Genomic DNA, 16,964 nt, shown 5'->3' with positions numbered 1-16,964 from the left:
GTGTGTGGGAGGTGTGGAGAGGGTAACCTGATTTTGATGGGCTGCCTAGTCTGTTGGGCTGACTTATGGGCTGCTTAGGCTAACTGGACTCCTATTTGCTAGTATAATATGTCTATTTAAGACTATATTTTTATATATTTCATTTTTATGTCTATTTTTATACAATACTAAGGTATCACTTGCTTTACATCTTATCGTTTTAAAAGTAAAAAAGCGTCGGTCGCCTGACCTCGTCTTGCGGCATTAACAAGTACCAGAAAAGGAAGCGCGCTTGGCGGCGCCCTATTCCATTAGCCGCATGCATTAACAAACATAATTTAGTGCGATTCAAAGTCGAGAATATACACAATCACAAAATAGACTGGTTGGGTATCAATGAGAATTTTCCCCATCTACACAAAAAATATGTTGCCACATTACACTGCAAATCCAACAATCACAAGGATATAGGACATGTTTAGTGTCATCATTACAAAAGGGGCAAAGAGGATGCTTGCCGGTGGGGAGCCAGTCCATTTTGCTCGCGTTGCCAAAAACAAAGGCCCAATGATAAAGAGAAATTAACACTTGTCCTATGGACAACAAAAACATGCTCATTTCTTTGATTACGGAAACTAAGACCTAGACTTTGGAACAACCACCGTATGTTTCGTTCTTGCTGTTGAAGATTTCTTTTTGTCCGCTTGGGCTGTTGCAGCGCCAGCATCTGCACTTTGGAACAATGCAAGGAAAAAAATTTAGTTTGATACACAGAATCAGGAAACAAAAACCAGTCAACCCAACACTAAGTAGATATGAATTAGGAACTAATAAAGGTACTTACGATCTACTTTGGTACATTACTCTATATTTTCACATTACCTGCATCAACGTTGTTTGCACCTTCAATCCTGGTCTTGAAAATGTTGTTGCCTTGAGATGCAGAGCTAGGAACTGAGACTGACGCAGGAGCAGGAGGGGTAAACCTAGCTGATATATTAGCAGAAATTCACAAATACTAATATAAAGCATTCCAGAATAATTGACATACCATCAAACCCAATAATTTGCACAAGGGAATGGTTGCCAACAGATTTAGATTCTCAAATATATTGTCATATGTTGAATCAAAACATTTGGAATGAAAATATAGAAACCAGAATATAGTATCTTCCCCATATTCCCACTGGTCTAGCTCATTGGTGATTTTTTTGTCTCGGTTACTACTGACTGCAACCTCTACTCCATGGAGCAAATCTATAACACATATTTCAAGTAATCGTGTTTTCTTTCCGAATTCCACAGACTAACTACTATAGTATGTTATACTTATACATAAAGAATATAGCAAATATTATCAAAGATAAGCACTTTAATTCCATCATGATTGCACTTCTCGTGGAAATCAATCATAATTACGCTAAAAATAAGCAGATGTCACAGATGATTACAGATGCACGCACTGGAATAGGTAGTTAAAATAGCTTTCTTCTCCATGTTAAGTAATATAATAACTCATAAAAACATATGTCATAAAACATGCAGCAGTGAGACCATGGCAGCATCTCCTTTGAAGGCAGTCACATGGAAGGTTAAAAAGCAATGAAGACCTAACAGGGATAGCGATTTCATAGAACCATCTAACATAGTACAGACTAATTTAAACCACTAATGAACCAAAAGACTTGTGTTACGTTTGTTTCCAAGCTCTAAGTCCAAAAGTGGAAAACTGTGAAAACCCACAGTTGTCTCCACCTGAGTAAAACCACTGGAAGAAGCTCCAAAAGAAGCTGATTGCAAAGTATTTTGTGAACCCATTCACTTGCTGCCTATTTTGAACATACACAAAAACTATTCAATAGATTGAAATTTTATCTGAATCTGCAGGTTGAGTTATGCGAGAGAACGACATACTTTGCCGTTGCATCTCCATGAGTTGTGTGGAATCCATTTATAAGAACAGATGTTGCAGTACCACTTGGGTAAGTTAATTTGTAGTCAATTATCATGATCTGAAATGGTACAACGTCAGTAGCAGATTTCCACCATCCACTTACACCAAACAGCCTAACAAATTCTAGAAGTTCTTGAAATAGAATGCGTAAATTCAAGGCGCTCAGATTTTAAAAATCGATTTTCACTGGCGGTCGGCGTAATAAAACCGCCAGTGAAAATCGATTTTCACTGGCAGTCGACGTAATAAAACCGCCAGTGCAAATCGTTTCCGGGAAACATAAAACATATTTTAAAAATAGTTAAAAAATTTATTTTTATCAGGGGGGCCCCAGCCCACCCCACCTTAGGATCATCCTCGTGCCACGAATCATCTTCATCAGAACTCGAGCAAGATTCGCTCTCGTCTTCTTCAACTTCAACTATGTTGTTTCCAGCCGGTTGTCCTTGCTCCTTTTCAGGGATTGTGTTTTTAGTCCGCACAAATCCTAACAATGGCTGGTCATAAAGCTTATCTGCGGTTGGCTCATAGCCAGAGGATGAACGTTGCATTATTGTCATGTTGACAATATCTGCCTCACACTGCTTCACGTAGTCCAACGTCTATGCAAAGGAACATTACATTAGTATTACTCATGGTATTTGACACAATAAAAAGAACAAAATAAAATACACATCGTTGAAACTAGTGTGAGATAACTGGGACAAATCATGCCCTATGCACTGCAGCCAAAACATAGTAAGTGCAAGTGAGCTCTATCAGCAGGATGCTATTAAGATGTTAATGATTGAATGAACATTCATGGTATTGACAAGCGAGCAGATGACAATATTAAACTAATCTTACCTGCACCATGACTGTTGGAGTAATTTCATCATCATTTGGAACCGCACCACCGTTTTCCAAAATCTTTTGCTGAGCCTGTGATTAAAATACAATATTGTTAATCAACCAGATTTGAGCCTGTAATGCAGCAAGAACAATGGTAGCTTTTACAAAGTGGTCATTACAATGAACTTGTGGCATACTTAGAGCTAGTTTGGGAGCCAAAAAACCGGAGGGGGTTGGAGGGGCTAAAATTCTTCTTATTTATTTTTTAATAAGGGGATTTTAGCCCCTTCAATCCCCTCCGATTTTTTGGCTCCCAAACTAGCCCTTAAAGACAAAAGTACCTTTTCCAGGTAATCATCAACATCTTCATCAGAAATGCTTTGATCAATAACAAAATTAAACAAATCGGTTACTATCATGACAGGAACACCTCGTTTTTTAAAGAAGTCCTGCAAAGTATTGAACATATTGGTCACAGAAATTTATGAGTATATATGCGAAGGTTCAACTTTCACTTACAGAAACATGCAAGCAATCTTCCTTGAGAAAGTCCAAAGCTGAAGGGTGATCAAGATCGACGGATTGTGAAACATCAATTATATACAAGTGACCCTAGGCAATAGGTACATCAGGATAGAGATAAGGAACAGTAAACTTGAAAACTACAATATGTTTGGAAAAGGTATATTTAATAGGAGGTTCAGTACCTCAAAATATAGAATATTGTATTCACTCAAATCACCATGGACCAGTTTGCACGTTTGGTAAAGAGTCTGCATTGTTGTAATTATCTGAAAAGGTGCCGTAAGTAGTATGAGAAAACTGAAAACAATACATACAATGAAATCCAACAGTAAAATAAATACCAATTGTAAATAGATAATGTTATGCACACACATCGGCAAAGGAATACAAGAGATAACTTGTTGCGGAGGATCACCTCTAAAACTTCTAAAAATGGTTCTTATAAGTGAGCAGTAACATCACATAAACTTTGCATGGCAACTGGTGAAAAAATGTAAGTTGCCATTACAAATCGGTCTGAGCTACAACTGCCCCGAACAAAGTTTTATCTACATAAATCCAACTATTTTTCAAATCCATAAAAACAACAACCACACATGTTTTAGTGTACTCTTCTGCAATTTTCCTAACGTGCACCAATCAATAATCAATAAGGGCCAGGAATAAGTGAGAAAATGGTGAAGCACAAGGTTGTTTGCACCGTCATCAATCAAATTCCGAATCAACAAGCAATATTCAAGACTAATATTATGGTCAGTATGCTAAGGTACAGGTCTAGAGGAAAATGTTTTGTTTTCAAATTTAAAACATGCAAGTGGATTATCAATAGTTCAATACTATATATAACAGTTTGAGATCTTTCCTTAGGTTCCCTAATGTTACTCTTCTGATAGAAATTCGCAGCTCTTCTTTTTGTTCTTATGCTTTATATCAAAGAGATATGCGGAAATACAGCAAACTCCCTACAAGTTATATTGGGTCCCTGATCAGACATGCATGGCACAAAAATCGATCCAGCAATTGCAAGGTCATGTGCTTTCTAACATAACATGTACCTCAAAGTAACTTTCATGCAACTTGTCATCTGACAAAGCAGCGTCCTTGAGACGAGGAGCAGCCCAGCCTCCTTTCCCTATAAAAAATCAACTTATTAGGGTGCATTTAACAATACAATTATCTTGTAAAGCAAGCAAACTTAGCTTGTTGCCAGATTAAACATTAGTAAGAAGACAAGTATCTGGTACTGGTAGGCAAAAACTAATACAAAATTTACCTATGAATTCCATCACCAGTACATGAAGCCTTAGGAGTAATGGTGCAGGGCATCGGATTCCAGCTGCCCTCACTCTGTAACAAGGGTAGCAAAGAAATAAGCATATCCAAATATCAGAGCTAATGCATTTCCTATTTGCATGACTAGCAGGGGATTCAATGAATTGATAAGGTCATTCTTTGATCTTAAGTTAAAAGAACCCCACCGTAGAAGATTTCTCATTTCCTTTTCAGCCCAGGTCTTAACCATTTTCCGAGGATTATGCTTGCAGTAACCATGTCTAAAACAATAATCTCCTTGGACATATCGGTCTCTATCCCTGCAATAATAAAATCACAGTTTCTTAACAAGCACATGTTTTGAGATCAAATAATTTATACGAGCACCAAAAGGAAATAGCATAACCACATGATCAGGATTCAACAAGTATCGATAGTTAGAAACAACCATTGAATTGTAATCTTACTTAAAAACAAGGACAAAGGTTTTGTAGACTTTAATTGCAAGCTCCTGGCCATCCGTCTTTGTTGCGTGATAGACATTTGCCTGCCAATAGATAAGATTAATTTGACCATGTTCATAATTATACTTAATTAGGAAAATAAAGATCTCTAACTAGCAGGTCAAGAAGCATCTCAAACTCAGTCTCAATCTTCTATCTACAGAAAGAGCTGTGTATCTATTATGTTTCTTGATACACAATATAAGAAGTCATTCCAATATGCACTATAATATTGTATCTTAAAGCTACCTCTTTCCCTGTAGAAATGCAGCCATTTATGTTATTAAAGACACCACGGTTTAACATCTTGAATAAAACCATGCGTGTTCTTGGGTCAATAGCCTGCATATTCAAACAAAAAACATTCAGTGTTCAGAAAATGGTTCAATTGAAATAACCTTCATTAGATTTCGGTAAGGCAACTCACCTATTTTTAAGACAAGGCTACTAAGACATTTAAATAAAGGAAGAAACTTCTGACTCCCAACTGTATGTATACAACAAGCCATGGATAGTAAAAACAAAGGAAATTAGGTCGGATGAAAATTTGCATCAATGAATAATTATAATATCCAGCTAGAGAAGTTCTGCTCATTTTTGTAATGCATTCGACCCTTGGGCCATTTGGATCAAATACTAAGGCATCATTCGGTTGTGCCCAACTAGACCAGGTTGAGCCTGGAATGGGAACCAATCCAGGTTAAAATCCAGGATCCTAATTTTTTGTGTTTTTTAAGCCCATTGGAATCCTAGCCCATGGGGTTGGAAAATTTTTTGACTTGAGGAGGTCCTAGATCGGACCCAAGAGTCAAATGGTTTGGAAAAAAAAACCGAAACGAGCGAGCGACGGACGGCAGCACAAGCGATACGGGTTTGGAAAAAAACCCGAAACGAACGAGCAATGGACGGCGGCACAAGCGAGACGCTGGCAACCTCTACTCCGGCAAGCTTCTCTCCGGTTGGGTAGATCTGCTCTCCACCACTCTCTCGCTGTCTGTGTTGCTTCAAAGAGGTCGAAGTGGGTAGATTCGTTCGGTATCTTCACCAGGAGGGAGAGATTCGTTTGGTATCTTCATCGGGAGGGAGAAGTGGGTAGATCCGGCCATACACGAAGATGTGCTTGCCAACAGGGAGGCCGAGTGACGGCAGCGCGTAGTGGAACAGGTGGATGTCGCCGGAACAAACATAGCGGAACATTTTATGCTTAAATTTTGTTGATTTTATTGGCTTTTGTTGGTATTTAAGTTTGGGATTTAATCCACATGGAATAAACAAACAAACATAGTTGTTTGGGTTTTGGGATATAATCCATATGGCATAAACGAACAAACATTGGTTGATTGGGTTTTGCGATTTAATCCCACAAGGGATTGGGTGAAAGGCTTGGATTCACCCAATCCATGTGTGGGGGGGGATCAACCTGGGAAAGAATCCCAAAGTGCCGAACAAGGCCTAAAGTGGTTTGGGGTTTTGGAAATGTTGCCAGCAAAGATAGAACATGACTTCATGAGGTTAAATGAGCCAAAACAAATTCATATCATGTACACCATAAATCCAAGTTATGCAATAAATTTTGATTCCTTTCATTGTTGCATAAGACAAACAGGAACCAAGTAGCAGACAGCCACTTAACAGGAAAGTTAGCTAGGTTTAAAAGGGTGGAATAGTACAACAGGATTGTGCAAGTGCACGACAACAACTTCAATTCCAGAATGCACAGGTAAAAAAACACCACAACCCAACTGAGAACATTTTACACCCAACTGAGAACATTTTACATACCTGTTCCACTGTAGCACGATCAGCCTTCTCAGTGTTCCTTATTTTCCCAATAGCTGTGTCCCTTATGCTATCCCTGATTGCAGTTGTGACGGAATTTGACATCGCCACGTTCATCCTACCTTCCCACTCCTGTGGATCATTCCAGACAAGAAACATTCAACACAAACCACATGAACACTCAACTTTGCATTCATTCAATTCGCAAATCTCCCATGAGTTAAAGCGCTTTACTTTTGTTTACCATAAGTGTCCTATCCTTTTAGACATGCTCCAAACTGATACAGTACATACATAGAATCTAAACTTGGAACTGTTAATCTGTTATATAGGTCATCGCGTCTATGTCACGGACACCACATGATTGCTACCATACTTTAGCAAACCCAGCTACTAAGGCCTTGTTTGGAACCGCTAGAGCTAATAGTTAGCCAGCTATCAAATTGTTAGCTGGGTTAAGCTAGCTAACGACATAATTGTTAGCTGTGAGTTAACTAACAATTAGTTAGAGTATTAGCTGGGGTGTTTGAAATATCTACAACTAAAATAGGCCCTAAGTCCGGATGTAAAAGTTGAATACCTCCAAGGGAGTAGCACTAATGTGCGAGGCCAGCTTCTGGGTCCGGTTAGACAACGGCTGGAGCGGGCGAGACAGCACGCCGCCGTGTGCGTTAGGCCTCCGCGCCGCAGCCCCGCCTCCGGAGGCCGAGAAGAAGGCGACGTGGGGGCGAGCTGAGCCGTCAGGGCCCTCCACGGCGTCGAGCCAGTCCAGAGCTTCGGCGACCTCGGAGTCGGAGGCATCATCGAAGTCAGAGTCGGACCAGTCCTCCTCAGCGTCGGACTTCACGAGGGCCATCGGAGTATAGCTGCAAGAATAAAGGGGCGGGCTTGTCGTGTCACGTTGCCGGCGGTGAGGCCGGGGCGGCGGGCGAGTTGTGGCGGCGGTAGAGAAGGAGAACGGACGAGAGGCAGCCAGGGGCAGGGAAACCCTTGCTTCGAGGACGAGAGGTGAGGGAGGGAACAGGGAGGGGAGGGGAGGGGAGGCGGCGGCGGGGAGAAGAGTGTACTGGCGGCTGGGAGCGAATGGGAGTGTGTGGGAGGTGTGGAGAGGGTAACCTGATTTTGATGGGCTGCCTAGTCTGTTGGGCTGACTTATGGGCTGCTTAGGCTAACTGGACTCCTATTTGCTAGTATAATATGTCTATTTAAGACTATATTTTTATATATTTCATTTTTATGTCTATTTTTATACAATACTAAGGTATCACTTGCTTTACATCTTATCGTTTTAAAAGTAAAAAAGCGTCGGTCGCCTGACCTCGTCTTGCGACATTAACAAGTACCAGAAAAGGAAGCGCGCTTGGCGGCGCCCTATTCCATTAGCCGCATGCATTAACAAACATAATTTAGTGCGATTCAAAGTCGAGAATATACACAATCACAAAATAGACTGGTTGGGTATCAATGAGAATTTTCCCCATCTACACAAAAAATATGTTGCCACATTACACTGCAAATCCAACAATCACAAGGATATAGGACATGTTTAGTGTCATCATTACAAAAGGGGCAAAGAGGATGCTTGCCGGTGGGGAGCCAGTCCATTTTGCTCGCGTTGCCAAAAACAAAGGCCCAATGATAAAGAGAAATTAACACTTGTCCTATGGACAACAAAAACATGCTCATTTCTTTGATTAAGGAAACTAAGACCTAGACTTTGGAACAACCACCGTATGTTTCGTTCTTGCTGTTGAAGATTTCTTTTTGTCCGCTTGGGCTGTTGCAGCGCCAGCATCTGCACTTTGGAACAATGCAAGGAAAAAATTTTAGTTTGATACACAGAATCAGGAAACAAAAACCAGTCAACCCAACACTAAGTAGATATGAATTAGGAACTAATAAAGGTACTTACGATCTACTTTGGTACATTACTCTATATTTTCACATTACCTGCATCAACGTTGTTTGCACCTTCAATCCTGGTCTTGAAAATGTTGTTGCCTTGAGATGCAGAGCTAGGAACTGAGACTGACGCAGGAGCAGGAGGGGTAAACCTAGCTGATATATTAGCAGAAATTCACAAATACTAATATAAAGCATTCCAGAATAATTGACATACCATCAAACCCAATAATTTGCACAAGGGAATGGTTGCCAACAGATTTAGATTCTCAAATATATTGTCATATGTTGAATCAAAACATTTGGAATGAAAATATAGAAACCAGAATATAGTATCTTCCCCATATTCCCACTGGTCTAGCTCATTGGTGATTTTTTTGTCTCGGTTACTACTGACTGCAACCTCTACTCCATGGAGCAAATCTATAACACATATTTCAAGTAATCGTGTTTTCTTTCCGAATTCCACAGACTAACTACTATAGTATGTTATACTTATACATAAAGAATATAGCAAATATTATCAAAGATAAGCACTTTAATTCCATCATGATTGCACTTCTCGTGGAAATCAATCATAATTACGCTAAAAATAAGCAGATGTCACAGATGATTACAGATGCACGCACTGGAATAGGTAGTTAAAATAGCTTTCTTCTCCATGTTAAGTAATATAATAACTCATAAAAACATATGTCATAAAACATGCAGCAGTGAGACCATGGCAGCATCTCCTTTGAAGGCAGTCACATGGAAGGTTAAAAAGCAATGAAGACCTAACAGGGATAGCGATTTCATAGAACCATCTAACATAGTACAGACTAATTTAAACCACTAATGAACCAAAAGACTTGTGTTACGTTTGTTTCCAAGCTCTAAGTCCAAAAGTGGAAAACTGTGAAAACCCACAGTTGTCTCCACCTGAGTAAAACCACTGGAAGAAGCTCCAAAAGAAGCTGATTGCAAAGTATTTTGTGAACCCATTCACTTGCTGCCTATTTTGAACATACACAAAAACTATTCAATAGATTGAAATTTTATCTGAATCTGCAGGTTGAGTTATGCGAGAGAACGACATACTTTGTCGTTGCATCTCCATGAGTTGTGTGGAATCCATTTATAAGAACAGATGTTGCAGTACCACTTGGGTAAGTTAATTTGTAGTCAATTATCATGATCTGAAATGGTACAACGTCAGTAGCAGATTTCCACCATCCACTTACACCAAACAGCCTAACAAATTCTAGAAGTTCTTGAAATAGAATGCGTAAATTCAAGGCGCTCAGATTTTAAAAATCGATTTTCACTGGCGGTCGGCGCAATAAAACCGCCAGTGAAAATCGATTTTCACTGGCAGTCGACGTAATAAAACCGCCAGTGCAAATCGTTTCCAGGAAACATAAAACATATTTTAAAAATAGTTAAAAAATTTATTTTTATCAGGGGGGCCCCAGCCCACCCCACCTTAGGATCATCCTCGTGCCACGAATCATCTTCATCAGAACTCGAGCAAGATTCGCTCTCGTCTTCTTCAACTTCAACTATGTTGTTTCCAGCCGGTTGTCCTTGCTCCTTTTCAGGGATTGTGTTTTTAGTCCGCACAAATCCTAACAATGGCTGGTCATAAAGCTTATCTGCGGTTGGCTCATAGCCAGAGGATGAACGTTGCATTATTGTCATGTTGACAATATCTGCCTCACACTGCTTCACGTAGTCCAACGTCTATGCAAAGGAACATTACATTAGTATTACTCATGGTATTTGACACAATAAAAAGAACAAAATAAAATACACATCGTTGAAACTAGTGTGAGATAACTGGGACAAATCATGCCCTATGCACTGCAGCCAAAACATAGTAAGTGCAAGTGAGCTCTATCAGCAGGATGCTATTAAGATGTTAATGATTGAATGAACATTCATGGTATTGACAAGCGAGCAGATGACAATATTAAACTAATCTTACCTGCACCATGACTGTTGGAGTAATTTCATCATCATTTGGAACCGCACCACCGTTTTCCAAAATCTTTTGCTGAGCCTGTGATTAAAATACAATATTGTTAATCAACCAGATTTGAGCCTGTAATGCAGCAAGAACAATGGTAGCTTTTACAAAGTGGTCATTACAATGAACTTGTGGCATACTTAGAGCTAGTTTGGGAGCCAGAAAACCGGAGGGGGTTGGAGGGGCTAAAATTCTTCTTATTTATTTTTTAATAAGGGGATTTTAGCCCCTTCAATCCCCTCCGATTTTTTGGCTCCCAAACTAGCCCTTAAAGACAAAAGTACCTTTTCCAGGTAATCATCAACATCTTCATCAGAAATGCTTTGATCAATAACAAAATTAAACAAATCGGTTACTATCATGACAGGAACACCTCGTTTTTTAAAGAAGTCCTGCAAAGTATTGAACATATTGGTCACAGAAATTTATGAGTATATATGCGAAGGTTCAACTTTCACTTACAGAAACATGCAAGCAATCTTCCTTGAGAAAGTCCAAAGCTGAAGGGTGATCAAGATCGACGGATTGTGAAACATCAATAATATACAAGTGACCCTAGGCAATAGGTACATCAGGATAGAGATAAGGAACAGTAAACTTGAAAACTACAATATGTTTGGAAAAGGTATATTTAATAGGAGGTTCAGTACCTCAAAATATAGAATATTGTATTCACTCAAATCACCATGGACCAGTTTGCACGTTTGGTAAAGAGTCCGCATTGTTGTAATTATCTGAAAAGGTGCCGTAAGTAGTATGAGAAAACTGAAAACAATACATACAATGAAATCCAACAGTAAAATAAATACCAATTGTAAATAGATAATGTTATGCACACACATCGGCAAAGGAATACAAGAGATAACTTGTTGCGGAGGATCACCTCTAAAACTTCTAAAAATGGTTCTTATAAGTGAGCAGTAACATCACATAAACTTTGCATGGCAACTGGTGAAAAAATGTAAGTTGCCATTACAAATCGGTCTGAGCTACAACTGCCCCGAACAAAGTTTTATCTACATAAATCCAACTATTTTTCAAATCCATAAAAACAACAACCACACTTGTTTTAGTGTACTCTTCTGCAATTTTCCTAACGTGCACCAATCAATAATCAATAAGGGCCAGGAATAAGTGAGAAAATGGTGAAGCACAAGGTTGTTTGCACCGTCATCAATCAAATTCCGAATCAACAAGCAATATTCAAGACTAATATTATGGTCAGTATGCTAAGGTACAGGTCTAGAGGAAAGTGTTTTGTTTTCAAATTTAAAACATGCAAGTGGATTATCAATAGTTCAATACTATATATAACAGTTTGAGATCTTTCCTTAGGTTCCCTAATGTTACTCTTCTGATAGAAATTCGCAGCTCTTCTTTTTGTTCTTATGCTTTATATCAAAGAGATATGCGGAAATACAGCAAACTCCCTACAAGTTATATTGGGTCCCTGATCAGACATGCATGGCACAAAAATCGATCCAGCAATTGCAAGGTCATGTGCTTTCTAACATAACATGTACCTCAAAGTAACTTTCATGCAACTTGTCATCTGACAAAGCAGCGTCCTTGAGACGAGGAGCAGCCTAGCCTCCTTTCCCTATAAAAAATCAACTTATTAGGGTGCATTTAACAATACAATTATCTTGTAAAGCAAGCAAACTTAGCTTGTTGCTAGATTAAACATTAGTAAGAAGACAAGTATCTGGTACTGGTAGGCAAAAACTAATACAAAATTTACCTATGAATTCCATCACCAGTACATGAAGCCTTAGGAGTAATGGTGCAGGGCATCGGATTCCAGCTGCCCTCACTCTGTAACAAGGGTAGCAAAGAAATAAGCATATCCAAATATCAGAGCTAATGCATTTCCTATTTGCATGACTAGCAGGGGATTCAATGAATTGATAAGGTCATTCTTTGATCTTAAGTTAAAAGAACCCCACCGTAGAAGATTTCTCATTTCCTTTTCAGCCCAGGTCTTAACCATTTTCCGAGGATTATGCTTGCAGTAACCATGTCTAAAACAATAATCTCCTTGGACATATCGGTCTCTATCCCTGCAATAATAAAATCACAGTTTCTTAACAAGCACATGTTTTGAGATCAAATAATTTATACGAGCACCAAAAGGAAATAGCATAACCACATGATCAGGATTCAACAAGTATCGATAGTTAGAAACAACCATTGAATTGTAATCTTACTTAAAAACAAGGACAGAGGTTTTGTAGACTTTAATTGCAAGCTCCTGGCCATCCGTCTTTGTTGCGTGATAGACATTTGCCTGCCAATAGATAAGATTAATTTGACCATGTTCATAATTATACTTAATTAGGAAAATAAAGATCTCTAACTAGCAGGTCAAGAAGCATCTCAAACTCAGTCTCAATCTTCTATCTACAGAAAGAGCTGTGTATCTATTATGTTTCTTGATACACAATATAAGAAGTCATTCCAATATGCACTATAATATTGTATCTTAAAGCTACCTCTTTCCCTGTAGAAATGCAGCCATTTATGTTATTAAAGACACCACGGTTTAACATCTTGAATAAAACCATGCATGTTCTTGGGTCAATAGCCTGCATATTCAAACAAAAAACATTCAGTGTTCAGAAAATGGTTCAATTGAAATAACCTTCATTAGATTTCGGTAAGGCAACTCACCTATTTTTAAGACAAGGCTACTAAGACATTTAAATAAAGGAAGAAACTTCTGACTCCCAATTGTATGTATACAGCAAGCCATGGATAGTAAAAACAAAGGAAATTAGGTCGGATGAAAATTTGCATCAATGAATAATTATAATATCCAGCTAGAGAAGTTCTGCTCATTTTTGTAATGCATTCGACCCTTGGGCCATTTGGATCAAATACTAAGGCATCATTCGGTTGTGCCCAACCAGACCAGGTTGAGCCTGGAATGGGAACCAATCCAGGTTAAAATCCAGGATCCTAATTTTTTGTGTTTTTTTAAGCCCATTGGAATCCTAGCCCATGGGGTTGGAAAATTTTTTGACTTGAGGAGGTCCTAGATCGGACCCAAGAGTCAAATGGTTTGGAAAAAAACCGAAACGAGCGAGCGACGGACGGCAGCACAAGCGATACGGGTTTGGAAAAAAAACCCGAAACGAACGAGCAATGGACGGCGGCACAAGCGAGACGCTGGCAACCTCTACTCCGGCAAGCTTCTCTCCGGTTGGGTAGATCTGCTCTCCACCACTCTCTCGCTGTCTGTGTTGCTTCAAAGAGGTCGAAGTGGGTAGATTCGTTCGGTATCTTCACCAGGAGGGAGAAGTGGGTAGATTCGTTTGGTATCTTCACCGGGAGGGAGAAGTGGGTAGATCCGGCCATACACGAAGATGTGCTTGCCAACAGGGAGGCCGAGTGACGGCAGCGCGTAGTGGAACAGGTGGATGTCGCCGGAACAAACATAGCGGAACATTTTATGCTTAAATTTTGTTGATTTTATTGGCTTTTGTTGGTATTTAAGTTTGGGATTTAATCCACATGGAATAAACAAACAAACATAGTTGTTTGGGTTTTGGGATATAATCCATATGGCATAAACGAACAAACATTGGTTGATTGGGTTTTGCGATTTAATCCCACAAGGGATTGGGTGAAAGGCTTGGATTCACCCAATCCATGTGTGGGGGGGGGGATCAACCTGGGAAAGAATCCCAAAGTGCCGAACAAGGCCTAAAGTGGTTTGGGGTTTTGGAAATGTTGCCAGCAAAGATAGAACATGACTTCATGAGGTTAAATGAGCCAAAACAAATTCATATCATGTACACCATAAATCCAAGTTATGCAATAAATTTTGATTCCTTTCATTGTTGCATAAGACAAACAGGAACCAAGTAGCAGACAGCCACTTAACAGGAAAGTTAGCTAGGTTTAAAAGGGTGGAATAGTACAATAGGATTGTGCAAGTGCACGACAACAACTTCAATTCCAGAATGCACAGGTAAAAAAACACCACAACCCAACTGAGAACATTTTACACCCAACTGAGAACATTTTACATACCTGTTCCACTGTAGCACGATCAGCCTTCTCAGTGTTCCTTATTTTCCCAATAGCTGTGTCCCTTATGCTATCCCTGATTGCAGTTGTGACGGAATTTGACATCGCCACGTTCATCCTACCTTCCCACTCCTGTGGATCATTCCAGACAAGAAACATTCAACACAAACCACATGAACACTCAACTTTGCATTCATTCAATTCGCAAATCTCCCATGAGTTAAAGCGCTTTACTTTTGTTTACCATAAGTGTCCTATCCTTTTAGACATGCTCCAAACTGATACAGTACATACATAGAATCTAAACTTGGAACTGTTAATCTGTTATATAGGTCATCGCGTCTATGTCACGGACACCACATGATTGCTACCATACTTCAGCAAACCCAGCTACTAAGGCCTTGTTTGGAACCGCTAGAGCTAATAGTTAGCCAGCTATCAAATTGTTAGCTGGGTTAAGCTAGCTAACGACATAATTGTTAGCTGTGAGTTAACTAACAATTAGTTAGAGTATTAGCTGGGGTGTTTGAAATATCTACAACTAAAATAGGCCCTAAGTCCGGATGTAAAAGTTGAATACCTCCAAGGGAGTAGCACTAATGTGCGAGGCCAGCTTCTGGGTCCGGTTAGACAACGGCTGGAGCGGGCGAGACAGCACGCCGCCGTGTGCGTTAGGCCTCCACGCCGCAGCCCCGCCTCCGGAGGCCGAGAAGAAGGCGACGTGGGGGCGAGCTGAGCCGTCAGGGCCCTCCACGGCGTCGAGCCAGTCCAGAGCTTCGGCGACCTCGGAGTCGGAGGCATCATCGAAGTCAGAGTCGGACCAGTCCTCCTCAGCGTCGGACTTCACGAGGGCCATCGGAGTATAGCTGCAAGAATAAAGGGGCGGGCTTGTCGTGTCACGTTGCCGGCGGTGAGGCCGGGGCGGCGGGCGAGTTGTGGCGGCGGTAGAGAAGGAGAACGGACGAGAGGCAGCCAGGGGCAGGGAAACCCTTGCTTCGAGGACGAGAGGTGAGGGAGGGAACAGGGAGGGGAGGGGAGGGGAGGGGAGGCGGCGGCGGGGAGAAGAGTGTACTGGCGGCTGGGAGCGAATGGGAGTGTGTGGGAGGTGTGGAGAGGGTAACCTGATTTTGATGGGCTGCCTAGTCTGTTGGGCTGACTTATGGGCTGCTTAGGCTAACTGGACTCCTATTTGCTAGTATAATATGTCTATTTAAGACTATATTTTTATATATTTCATTTTTATGTCTATTTTTATACAATACTAAGGTATCACTTGCTTTACATCTTATCGTTTTAAAAGTAAAAAAGCGTCGGTCGCCTGACCTCGTCTTGCGGCATTAACAAGTACCAGAAAAGGAAGCGCGCTTGGCGGCGCCCTATTCCATTAGCCGCATGCATTAACAAACATAATTTAGTGCGATTCAAAGTCGAGAATATACACAATCACAAAATAGACTGGTTGGGTATCAATGAGAATTTTCCCCATCTACACAAAAAATATGTTGCCACATTACACTGCAAATCCAACAATCACAAGGATATAGGACATGTTTAGTGTCATCATTACAAAAGGGGCAAAGAGGATGCTTGCCGGTGGGGAGCCAGTCCATTTTGCTCGCGTTGCCAAAAACAAAGGCCCAATGATAAAGAGAAATTAACACTTGTCCTATGGACAACAAAAACATGCTCATTTCTTTGATTAAGGAAACTAAGACCTAGACTTTGGAACAACCACCGTATGTTTCGTTCTTGCTGTTGAAGATTTCTTTTTGTCCGCTTGGGCTGTTGCAGCGCCAGCATCTGCACTTTGGAACAATGCAAGGAAAAAAATTTAGTTTGATACACAGAATCAGGAAACAAAAACCAGTCAACCCAACACTAAGTAGATATGAATTAGGAACTAATAAAGGTACTTACGATCTACTTTGGTACATTACTCTATATTTTCACATTACCTGCATCAACGTTGTTTGCACCTTCAATCCTGGTCTTGAAAATGTTGTTGCCTTGAGATGCAGAGCTAGGAACTGAGACTGACGCAGGAGCAGGAGGGGTAAACCTAGCTGATATATTAGCAGAAATTCACAAATACTAATATAAAGCATTCCAGAATAATTGACATACCATCAAACCCAATAATTTGCACAAGGGAATGGTTGCCAACAGATTTAGATTCTCA

General features: G+C 40.2%; 1 protein-coding gene and 1 pseudogene across 6 annotated transcripts; both read right to left on the bottom strand.

The window, feature by feature from the left end:
* Positions 1-365: 365 nt before the first annotated feature.
* LOC109939150 (serine/threonine-protein kinase rio1-like) lies at positions 366-7,922 on the bottom strand. 6 transcript variants are annotated; one of them, XR_004849757.1, is made up of 15 exons: positions 7,424-7,922; positions 6,847-6,975; positions 5,314-5,406; positions 5,029-5,108; positions 4,768-4,881; positions 4,563-4,636; positions 4,345-4,421; positions 3,472-3,555; positions 3,284-3,376; positions 3,106-3,213; positions 2,780-2,854; positions 2,278-2,535; positions 1,894-1,991; positions 862-969; positions 366-706 (listed from the first exon to the last, which is right to left on the bottom strand). XR_004849757.1 is itself a non-coding variant. In XM_020538715.2 (14 exons), exons 1-14 carry the CDS (start codon positions 7,697-7,699, stop codon positions 470-472), a joined length of 1,806 nt encoding a protein of 601 aa, XP_020394304.1. In that variant the 5' UTR covers positions 7,700-7,922; the 3' UTR covers positions 366-469. The 6 variants fall into 6 exon arrangements, 5 of the variants coding, with proteins under 5 accessions (XP_020394304.1, XP_035815219.1, XP_023155981.1 ...); XM_020538715.2 differs by lacking the exon at positions 1,894-1,991; XM_020538717.3 differs by lacking the exon at positions 1,894-1,991 and having other exon boundaries at positions 394-711.
* Positions 7,923-8,297: 375 nt separating this feature from the next.
* LOC109940011 (serine/threonine-protein kinase rio1-like) lies at positions 8,298-15,865 on the bottom strand (annotated as a pseudogene).
* Between the last annotated feature and the right edge of the window lie 1,099 nt (positions 15,866-16,964).

This window comes from Zea mays, chromosome 5 (genome assembly GCF_902167145.1).
Source record: "Zea mays cultivar B73 chromosome 5, Zm-B73-REFERENCE-NAM-5.0, whole genome shotgun sequence".
Taxonomy (NCBI): Eukaryota; Viridiplantae; Streptophyta; class Magnoliopsida; order Poales; family Poaceae; genus Zea; species Zea mays.
This window is presented reverse-complemented; position numbering and strand designations above follow the sequence as displayed.